General features: G+C 39.9%; 1 protein-coding gene across 1 annotated transcript in view; it reads right to left on the bottom strand.

Moving 5' to 3' along the window:
- The window catches only part of LOC120045312 (zinc finger MIZ domain-containing protein 1-like), a 177664-nt gene extending 167786 nt beyond the window's left edge, over positions 1-9878 (bottom strand). The window contains exon 1 of the mRNA XM_038990192.1: positions 9847-9878. Coding sequence (XP_038846120.1) covers positions 9847-9878 — 32 coding nt within the window. The remainder of the gene's footprint in view (positions 1-9846) is intronic.
- Positions 9879-12526: the final 2648 nt, after the last annotated feature.

The following is a 12526-nucleotide window of genomic DNA, read 5'->3' as shown; positions in this document are numbered from 1 at the left end:
CACTGTTATGTTTGGAGGAAAAAGGGGGAGGCTTGCAAGCCAAAGAACACAATCCCGACCTTGAAGCACGGGGGTAGCAGCATCATGTTGTGGGGATGCTTTGCTGCAGGGGGGACTGGTGCACTTCACAAAATAGATGGCATCATGAGGTAGTAAAATTATGTGGATATATTGAAGCAACATCTCAAGACATCAGTCAGGAAGTTAAAGCTTGGTCGCAAATGGGTCTTCCAAATGGACAACGACTCCAAGCATACTTCCAAAGTTGTGGTAAAATTGTTTAAGGACAACAAAGTCAAGGTATTGGAGTGGACATCACAAAGCCCTGACCTCAATCCCATAGAACATTTGAGGGCAGAACTGAAAAAGGAGGCTCGCACACAAACCTGACTCAGTTACACCAGCTCTGTCAGGAGGAATGGGCCAACATTCACCCAACTCTACTATTATTCTGACATTTCACATTCTTAAAATAAAGTGGTGATCCTAACTGACCTAAGACAGGGAATTTTTATTAGAATTAAATGTCAGGAATTGTGAAAAACTGAGTTTAAATATATTTGGCTAAGGTGTATGTAAACTTCCGACTTCAACTGTAGGTCATGGTAATGAATAATGAAGTTTATAAGTTATGGTAATGAATAATGTAGTATATAGATTATGGTGATGAATAATAATTTCTATAGGTTATGGTGATGAATAATGTAGTCTGTAGGTTATGGTGATTAATAATGTAGTCTGTAGGTTATGGTGATGAATAATGTAGTATATAGGTTATGGTGATGAATAATGTAGTCTGTAGGTTATGGTTATGAATAATGTAGCCTGTAGGTTATGGTGATGAATAATGTAGTCTGTAGGTTATGGTGATGAATAATGTAGTCTGTAGGTTATGGTGATGAATAATGTACTCTATAGGTTATGGTGATGAATAATGTAGTCTGTAGGTTATGGTGATGAATAATGTAGTCTGTAGGTTATGGTGATGAATAATGTAGTCTGTAGGTTATGGTGATGAATAATGTAGTCTATAGGTTATGGTGGTGAATAATGTAGTCTGTAGGTTATGGTAATGAATAATGTAGTCTGTAGGTTATGGTGATGAATAATGTAGTCTGTAGGTTATGGTGATGAATAATGTAGTCTGTAGGTTATGGTGATGAATAATGTAGTCTGTAGGTTATGGTGATGAATAATGTAGTATATAGGTTATGGTGATGAATAATGTAGTCTGTAGGTTATGGTGATGAATAATGTAGTCTGTAGGTTATGGTGATGAATAATGTAGTCTGTAGGTTATGGTGATGAATAATGTAGTCTGTAGGTTTAGTGAATGAGACATGGGAGCAGAACACCCATAGATACATAGGGTTAAAGTAGGCTTAGTGAATGAGACATGGGAGCAGAACACCCATAGATACATGGGGTTAAAGTAGGCTTAGTGAATGAGTCATGGGAGCAGAACACCCATAGATACATGGGGTTAAAGTAGGCTTAGTGAATGAGACATGGGAGCAGAACACCCATAGATACATAGGGTTAAAGTAGGCTTAGTGAATGAGACATGGGAGCAGAACACCCATAGATACATGGGGTTAAAGTAGGCTTAGTGAATGAGACATGGGAGCAGAACACCCATAGATACATAGGGTTAAAGTAGGCTTAGTGAATGGGACATGGGAGCAGAACACCCATAGATACATGGGGTTAAAGTAGGCTTAGTGAATGAGACATGGGAGCAGAACACCCATAGATACATAGGGTTAAAGTAGGCTTAGTGAATGAGACATGGGAGCAGAACACCCATAGATACATGGGGTTAAAGTAGGCTTAGTGAATGAGACATGGGAGCAGAACACCCATAGATACATAGGGTTAAAGTAGGCTTAGTGAATGAGACATGGGAGCAGAACACCCATAGATACATGGGGTTAAAGTAGGCTTAGTGAATGAGACATGGGAGCAGAACACCCATAGATACATGGGGTTAAAGTAGGCTTAGTGAATGAGACATGGGAGCAGAACACCCAAAAGCACGAGACTCAACCAGGTGAGTTGCGGTACACCTTTTCTTTTTTTTTACAATCTAAACAGTCGTTTCGAGAAGAAAAACAAGCAACGTAATAACTTAATCTTAGCGTGAATGTCATGAAGCGCTGTTGCTGACACAAACAATCTAATACGAAGTTGGAAATTAATAAATAGGGCACTTTAATTAGGTTACATGCAGCAGCGCAAGATAGATTAAGGTAGACCTCCACGGTACAAAACAATAGGGAGAATGCATTAGAGTATTTACGGTTCTCAAATGTCTTCATTATATACTGTAGTATAAGGTAATATCTTCATACTATAACTATAAGGTAATATCTTCATACTGTAACTATAATGTCTTCATGATATACTTTAATATAAAGTAATGTGTTCATGCTGTAACTAAGTTAATGTATTCATACTACTAAATATAAGGTAATGTCTTTATACTGTAACTTTAAGGTAATATCATCATGATATTTTTTATTTAACCTTTATTTTAACTAGGCAAGTCAGTTAAGAACAAATTCTTATTTTCATTGACGGCCTACCGGGGAACAGTGGGTTAACTGCCTTGTTCAGGGGCAGAATGACAGATTTGTACCTTGTCAGCTCGGGGATTCGATCTTGCAAACTTTCGGTTGCTAGACCAAAACTTTAACCATATCTCTATCAGGATGACAGGGTTATATCTCTATCAGGATGACAGGGTTATATCTCTAGGGTTATGTAACTATCAGGATGACAGGGTTATATCTCTATCAGGATGACAGATTTATATCTCTATCAGGAAAACAGGGTTGTATCTCTATCAGGATGACAGGGTTGTATCTCTATCAGGATGACAGGGTTGTATCTCTATCAGGATGACAGGGCTGTATCTCTATCAGGATGACAGGGTTATATCTCTATCAGGATAACAGGGTTATATCTCTATCAGGATGACAGGGTTGTATCTCTATCAGGATGACAGGGTTATATCTCTATCAGGATAACAGGGTTATATCTCTATCAGGATGACAGGGTTGTATCTCTATCAGGATGACAGGGTTGTATCTCTATCAGGATGACAGGGCTGTATCTCTATCAGGATGACAGGGTTGTATCTCTATCAGGAAAACAGGGTTGTATCTCTACCAGGATGACAGGGTTATATCTCTATCAGGATGACAGGGTTGTATCTCTATCAGGATAACAGGGTTATATCTCTATCAGGATGACAGGGTTATATCTCTATCAGAATGACAGGGTTATATCTCTATCAGAATGACAGGGTTATATCTCTATCAGGATGACAGGGTTATATCTCTATCAGGATGACAGGGTTATATCTCTATCAGGATGACAGGGTTATGTAACTATCAGGATGACAGGGTTATATCTCTATCAGGATGACAGGGTTATATCTCTATCAGGATGACAGGGTTATATCTCTATCAGGATGACAGGGTTATATCTCTATCAGGATGACAGGGTTATATCTCTATCAGGATGACAGGGTTATATCTCTATCAGGATGACAGGGTTATGTAACTATCAGGATAACAGGGTTATATCTCTATCAGGATGACAGGGTTATATCTCTATCAGGATGACAGGGTTATATCTCTATCAGGATGACAGGGTTATGTAACTATCAGGATGACAGGGTTATATCTCTATCAGGATGACAGGGTTATATCTCTATCAGGATGACATGGTTATATCTCTATCAGGATGACAGGGTTATATCTCTATCAGGATGACAGGGTTATATCTCTACCAGGATGACAGGGTTATATCTCTATCAGGATGACAGGGTTATATCTCTATCAGGATGACATGGTTATATCTCTATCAGGATGACAGGGTTATATCTCTATCAGGATGACATGGTTATATCTCTATCAGGATGACAGGGTTATATCTCTATCAGGATGACAGGGTTATATCACTATCAGGATGACAGGGTTATGTCACTATCAGGATGACAGGGTTATATCTCTATCAGGATGACAGGGTTATATCTCTATCAGGATGACAGGGTTATATCTCTATCAGGATGACAGGGTTATATCTCTATCAGGATGACAGGGTTATATCTCTATCAGGATGACAGGGTTATATCTCTATCAGGATGACAGGGTTATATCTCTATCAGGATGACAGGGTTATGTCTCTATCAGGATGACAGGGTTATATCTCTATCAGGATGACAGGGTTATATCTCTATCAGGATGACAAGGTTATATCTCTATCAGGATGACAGGGTTATATCTCTATCAGGATGACAGGGTTCTGTCTCTATCAGGATGACAGGGTTCTGTCTCTATCAGGATGACAGGGTTATGTCTCTATCAGGATAACAGGGTTATATCTCTATCAGGATGACAGGGTTATATCTCTATCAGGATGACAGGGTTATATCTCTATCAGGATGACAGGGTTATATCTCTATCAGGATGACAGGGTTATATCTCTATCAGGATGATAGGGGTGTATCTCTATCAGGATGACAGGGTTATATCACTATCAGGATGACAGGGTTCTGTCTCTATCAGGATGACACACTGGAGTTCACCAACGGCTGTAACTCACTAATAGTTGAACTAAATGTTCCTTTGCCGCTGTTGTCCTAAAGTGCAGCGGTTCATTAGCAGAAAGACTGGTATATGCAAAAAGCATACGAACTAACCTTACCTGTAATGTACATTTGTTGATTATAATCATGATCGTCATCCTCCTCATAGTTCATTTAGATCAGTGGTTCCCCAACCTGGTCCTGAGGACCTTAAAAGGGTGTGCGAATTTTTGTTTTTGCCCTAGCAACTACACACCTGATTCAAATCATGAAATCCCGATGAGGAGTTGTTGATTTGAATCAGGTGTGTGGTTGCTAAGGCAAAAACAAAAATGCGCACACCCTTTTAAGGTCCCCAGGACCAGGTTTGAGAACCACTGATTTAGATGGTCGTATTGATTGGATGTCAGATTCAACACTATTACAATACGTCTGTACACATTTGGGAATGAATGACGTTGAACTCACGTATTCCGTACCGCTCTTCAAACAAACAAAAAACAATTATGGCAGTAATGCCAATTCGCTTTATGCTCTAACGTCAACAGGATGTGTCACGTGTATACATGCCTCTAATATCCTAGAGCGTAGTCTTCATCACAGTTGGAGACATAGCAAATTAAACGCTATCTTGACATGAGCAGAAATGAGTCAGGATGTGTTTCAAACGGCACCCTATTCCCTATGTAGTGCACTACGTTTGACCAGAGCCAATAGGGAATAGGGTGCCGTTTTGGGACAAAAGAATTCGGGATGTATCGTGCGGTTCCTCTTTCATTAAAAAAAAAAATGAATAAATTATTTTGAGTTTGCATAAAGAGAGGAGACCGTCTTCTATAGTAATTAAATGTCATTAGTCATGCAATTCAAGCTGTGCCTCGAAGGAAGTGAAACAATCTGCGTCCCAAAAGGCACTCTAATTCTTTGAAAGTGTACTGCTTTTGACCAGAGTCCTATGGGACCTTGCCAGAAGTAGTACACTATAAAGGGAATATGATACCATTTTGGATGCACCCCAAGTGTAATTTGTATGGGAGCTAGGCTTGTTACTTTCTCGTACTGGAGACCGGCTATAAAGAAACATGGATACTGCAGAGATGTGACAAAGTGCATAGACAGGATAGGCTACTGAACATGTACAAAGTAACATGTTGGAGGATTCATTTGAGTGACCGCTGTCCTTCATGTAATTCCATCCGGATGTTGAAGCTTCTGTTTTGCTCTCGACCCTTTCTGACATGAGAAGTGGTTGGCATGCTATTTTGTTTTTTCAAATCATCAATCATTAAATCATTAAATGAAAATCTGTTAAATCATTAAATCATCAATCATTAAATCATTAAATTAAATCGTTAAATCATTAAATCATCAATCATTAAATCATTAAATTAAATCGTTGAAATCGGTATCCATGTTTCTTTTATTACGCATAATAACAAACATTACGTTAGTTGTTCTATAAGTAACTGAACCAACATGTTTGAATAAACCACAACAGAATTTACATGAGACTTCTCTGCATTAATTTAACGCTGATCCCCAGAAGTGTGCGTTCATTAATAGCCTATTACAGCGTGGTATCTTATGCAAAGGAGACACTTGGCCAATTAATGCATAATGCTCTCGGCCTGTGTACCAAAATGGCACCCTATTCCCTATCTAGTGCACTACTTTTGTTCAGGGCCCCATAGGGATCTGGTCCAAAGTAGTGCACTACATTTGGGAATAGGTTGCCATTTGGTACGCAAGCCTTGGTTTAACAATATGCTTGACATTACCTCAGACAACTGCGGTGTCACATCCCGGGGATATTGAATTGGTTCTGCTTGTTTTTTCTTCGTTTGAATTGTGCAGCGATGTTATAAATGGCCAACTCCTTGATGCTCTGTTTTTAGTAGCATCACAACACAGATCATTACGTTTTGACATGTTAGTCATTTAGCAGACGCTCTCATCCGGAGACACTTACAGTTGGTGTACAGCGTACAATTTACACACAGTATCTTAACACAGATCATCATTTAATTTACCACGGAAGGACAACGTAATGTGTTATTGATCTGTAGGACATTAGCATTCATACTACCTAGCCTAGTATCAATACTAGAGTGGAGGCTCCCAAAGGGTGTGTATTATATAGGGATTAGGGTCCCATTTGGCAGGCAGATTTACCCTGCGTACTATAAGTTTCCAAATGTATTCACCAGAGGATACAACAGGTGTATAACAGTACAGGGTACAACAGGTGTATAACAGTACAGGATACAACAGGTGTATAACAGTACAGAATACAACAGGTGTATAACAGTACAGGATACAACAGGTGTATAACAGTACAGGATACAACAGGTGTATAACAGTACAGGATACAACAGGTGTATAACAGTACAGGATACAACAGGTGTATACCAGTACAGTATTCAACAGGTGTATAATAGTACAGTATTCAACAGGTGTATAACAGTACAGGATTCAACAGGTGTATAACAGTACAGGATACAACAGGTGTATAACAGTACAGGATACAACAGGTGTATAACAGTACAGGATACAACAGGTGTATAACAGTACAGAATACAACAGGTGTATAACAGTACAGTATACAACAGGTATATAACAGTACAGGATTCAACAGGTGTATAACAGTACAGTATTCAACAGGTGTATAACAGTACAGTATTCAACAGGTGTATAACAGTACAGGATTCAACAGGTGTATAACAGTACAGGATACAACAGGTATATAACAGTACAGTATACAACAGGTATATAACAGTACAGGATTCAACAGGTGTATAACAGTACAGTATTCAACAGGTGTATAACAGTACAGGATACAACAGGTGTATAACAGTACAGGATTCAACAGGTGTATAACAGTACAGTATTCAACAGGTGTATAACAGTACAGGATACAACAGGTGTATAACAGTACAGGGTACAACAGGTGTATAACAGTGCAGGATACAACAGGTGTATAACAGTACAGGATACAACAGGTGTATAACAGTACAGGGTACAACAGGTGTATAACAGTACAGGATACAACAGGTGTATAACAGTACAGGGTACAACAGGTGTATAACAGTACAGGGTACAACAGGTGTATAACAGTACAGGATACAACAGGTGTATAACAGTACAGGATACAACAGGTGTATAACAGTACAGGGTACAACAGGTGTGTAACAGTACAGTATTAAACAGGTGTATAACAGTGCAGGATACAACAGGTGTGTAACAGTACAGTATTAAACAGGTGTATAACAGTACAGTATTCAACAGGTGTATAACAGCACAGTATTCAACATGTGTATAACAGTACAGTATTCAACAGGTGTATAACAGTACAGTATTCAACAGCTGTATAACATTACAGAATACAACAGGTGTATAACAGTACAGGATACAACAGGTGTATAACAGTACAGTGAAATGTTTATCTTGAGAGCTCTTTCCCAAAATGCACTGATAATAATAATATAGTTAATACTGGAACATAGAATACAAAATAAAAACCACACCTGAACTATGATGAGAGATAAAGAACACCTGAACTATGATTGAGGAGAGATAAAGAACACCTGAACTATGATGAGAGATATAGAACACCTGGACTATGAGGAGAGATTAAGAACACCTGGACTATGATGAGAGATAAAGAACACCTGGACTATGAGGAGAGATAAAGAACACCTGAACTATGAGGAGAGATAAAGAACACCTGAACTATGAGGAGAGATAAAGAACACCTGGACTATGAGGAGAGATAAAGAACACCTGAACTATGAGGAGAGATAAAGAACACCTGAACTCTGATGAGAGATAAAGAACATCTGAACTATGATTGAGGAGAGATAAAGAACACCTGAACTATGATTAGAGATAAAGAACACCTGAACTATGAGGAGAGATAAAGAACACCTGAACCATGGTGAGAGATAAATAACACCTGAACTATGGTGAGAGATAAAGAACACCTGAGCTATGAGGAGAGATAAAGAACACCTGAACTATGAGGAGAGATAAAGAACACCTGAACTATGAGGAGAGATAAAGAACACCTGAACTATGAGGAGAGATAAAGAACACCTGAACTATGATGAGAGATAAAGAACACCTGAACTATGTGGAGAGATAAAGAACACCTGAACTATGATGAGAGATATAGAACACCTGAACTATGGTGAGAGATAAAGAACACCTGAACTATGATGAGAGATAAAGAACACGGGAATGCAAGTATACACTGGTCAGTACCTTATTCAATGTGCAGGGGTACTGGAGTGGTTGTATATACAGGTCAGTGTCAGTACCTTATTCAATGTGCAGGGGTACTGGAGTGGTTGTATATACAGGTCAGTGTCAGTACCTTATTCAATGTGCAGGGGTACTGGAGTGGTTGTATATACAGGTCAGTGTCAGTACCTTATTCAATGTGCAGGGGTACTGGAGTGGTTGTATATACAGGTCAGTGTCAGTACCTTATTCAATGTGCAGGGGTACTGGAGTGGTTGTATATACAGATCAGTGTCAGTACCTTATTCAATGTGCAGGGGTACTGGAGTGGTTGTATATACAGGTCAGTGTCAGTACCTTATTCAATGTTCAGGGGTACACTTGAGTGGTTGAGGTGGGTTTATACATAAAAAAGTGACTGGTAGCAGAAATATATAAATACTATGGTAATATACTAATTGTAATATATACATGTAAACAGCAGTAATATTGACCAGTAGCAGAATACATACAGTTAAAGTCGGAAGTTTACGTACACCTTAGCCAAATACATTTAAACTCAGTTTTTCACAATTCCTGACATTTAATCCTATTAAAAATTCCCTGTCTTAGGTCAGTTAGCATCACCACTTTATTTTAAGAATGTGAAATGTCAGAATAATAGTAGAGAGAATGATTTATTTCAGCTTTTATTTATTTCATCACATTCCCAGTGGGTCAGAAGTTTACATACACTCAATTAGTATTTGGTAACTTTCAATGCACTTCATGGCTACAGACATGAGTGCTATGTGTCGGTAGTCATTTAGGCAGGTTACCTTAGTGTTCTTGGGCACAGGGACTATGGTGGTCTGCTTGAAACATGTTGGTATTACAGACTCAGACAGGGAGAGGTTGAACATGTCAGTGAAGACACTTGCCAGTTGGTCAGCGCATGCTTGGAGTACACGTCCTGGTAATCCGTCTGGCCCTGCGGCCTTGTGAATGTTGACCTGTCTAAAGGTCTTACTCACATCGGCTGCAGCGAGCGTGATCCCACAGTCATCCGGAACAGCTGATGCTCTCATGCATGTTTCAGTGTTACTTGCCTCGGGGCGAGCATAGAAGTTATTTAGCTCGTCTGGTAGGTTTGTGTCACTGGGCAGCTCTCTGCTTGTTTTCCCTTTGTAGTCTGTAAGAGTTTGCAAGCCCTGCCACACCCGACGAGCGTCGGAGACGGAGTAGTACGATTCGATCTTAGTCCTGTATTGATGCTTTGCCTGTTTGATGGTTTGTCGGAGGGCAAAGCGAGATTTCTTATAAGCTTCCGGGTTAGAGTCCCGCTCCTTGAAAGCGGCAGCTCTACCATTTAGCTCTGTGCGGATGTTGCCTGTAATCCATGGGTTCTGGTTGGGGTATGTACGGACAGTCACCGTGGGGACGACGTCATCAATGCACTTATTGATAAAGCCAGTGACTGATGTGGTAAACTCCTCAATGCCATCGGAAGAATCCCGGAACATATTCCAGTCTGTGCTAGCAAAACAGTCCTGTAGTTTAGCATCTGCTTCACCTTACCACTTTTTTATTGATCGAGTCACTGGTGCTTCCTGCTTTAATTTTTGCTTGTAAGCAGGAATCCAGAGTTTAGAATTATGGTCAGATGTTCCAAACTGAGGGCGTTGGAGAGCTTTTTACCCGTCTCTGTGTGTGGAGTAAAGGTGGTCTAAAGTTATTTTTCCCTCTGTCCATCAGACTGAAAAACAGCTTCTATCTCCAGACCATCAGACTGATAAACAGCTTCTATCTCCAGACCATCAGACTGATAAACAGCTTCTATCTCCAGACCATCAGACTGAAAAACAGCTTCTATCTCCAGACCATCAGACCGGTAAACAGCTTCTATCTCCAGACCAATCAGACCGGTAAACAGCTTCTATCTCCAGACCAATCAGACCGGTAAACAGCTTCTATCTCCAGACCAATCAGACCGGTAAACAGCTTCTATCTCCAGACCAATCAGACCGGTAAACAGCTTCTATCTCCAGACCATCAGACTGATAAACAGCTTCTATATCCAGGCCAATCAGACTGATAAACAGATTCTATCTCCAGACCATCAGACTGATGAACAGCTTCTATCTCCAGGCCAATCAGACTGTATTTATATACTGGATTCTTATCACTGTTATACTGCTGTACATACACTATACTGTATATACAAAAGTATTCCCTCATGTTTCACTATGATAATGCACCACCCCATGTAGCAAGGATCTGTACACGATACCTGGAAGCTGAAAATGTCCCAGTTCTTCCACGACCTGCACACTCTACAGCCATGTCACCCATTGAGCATGTTTGGGATGCTCTGGATCAACGTGTACGACAGTGTGTTCCACTTCCCGCCAATATCCAGCAACTTCGCACAGCCATTGAAGAGGAGTGGGAACAACGTTCCGCAGGCCAAAATCAACAGCCTTGATCAACTCTATGTGAAGGAGATGTGTTGCGCTGAATGAGGCAAATGGTGGTCACACCAGATACTGACTGGTTTTCTGATCCACGCCCCAACTTATTGATTTAAAGAACATATAACTCATAGCAGTAATTGGCAAAAAAAGGTTTTCTAATGATCAATTAGCCTTTTAAAATGATAAACTTGGATTAGCTAACACAAGGTGCCATTGGAACACAGGAGTGATGGTTGCTGATAATGGGCCTCTGTACGCCTATGTAGATATTCCATTACAAATCAGCCGTTTCCAGCTACAATAGTCATTTACAACATTAACAATGTCTACTCTGTATTTCTGATCAATCTGATGTTATTTTAATTGATACATTATATTTTGGGGAAAAACAAGGACATTTCTAAGTGACCCCAAACCTTTGAACAGTGGTGTACATGCACACACACACACACACACACACACACACACACACACACACACACACACACACACACACACACACACACACACACACACACACCACACACCAGCTGGTCTGAATTTACACCAGGAACTAGAACCCCCCCCCAGAGGATTCTGGGATATCCTCCACACACATAACTATGAGTTCTCTATATGAGCAGTGTAGCACCCATGCTTATCCAAACACAGCATGGAATCCACTTACATCTATTCAATACCTATGTTTCACACCACTCTGTGTCAGACAGAAGTAGTGTTATTCAAAAGAGCAATGGGTGAAAACCTAGTCCAGCATTGGGGATGAATTTGATCTGGAAATAGACATTGAAAGGTGAGGGAATATTTTTGTAGGATTCCCCACACCTAGTTAGTCACAACAGTTCTTATTTCAGTTACTACTGTACGTTTTAATTACATCTCTTTGGCAGAAGATTATTACTCGGGTCACAAGAGGACTTTCAGTAAGTCATCGCAATACAGCGCAGGTAAGAGTCTGCACATTTTATAATTGAGTCAGAGCAGAGAGGTGAAATGTGCATTTAATCAGATTAAATATCACTAACGTAATCACCTCGCTTGTCTTTTTAAAGTCAGCATGGATAATATGTCTCGTTGGCTCAGAGAATGGGTCTATTTTACCTGCTTGTGAGTGACACTAGTATATTTGTTGCTTACAGAAAACATTGTTACTAAATCAACACTGTAGAACTTTTTGAGGATCTGGGGACCCATGCCAAATCCTTTCAGTCTCCTGAGGGGGAAAAGGTGTTGTCGTGGG

The sequence above is a fragment of the Salvelinus namaycush genome, chromosome 4 (assembly GCF_016432855.1).
Source record: "Salvelinus namaycush isolate Seneca chromosome 4, SaNama_1.0, whole genome shotgun sequence".
NCBI classification, from domain to species: Eukaryota; Metazoa; Chordata; class Actinopteri; order Salmoniformes; family Salmonidae; genus Salvelinus; species Salvelinus namaycush.
This window is presented reverse-complemented; position numbering and strand designations above follow the sequence as displayed.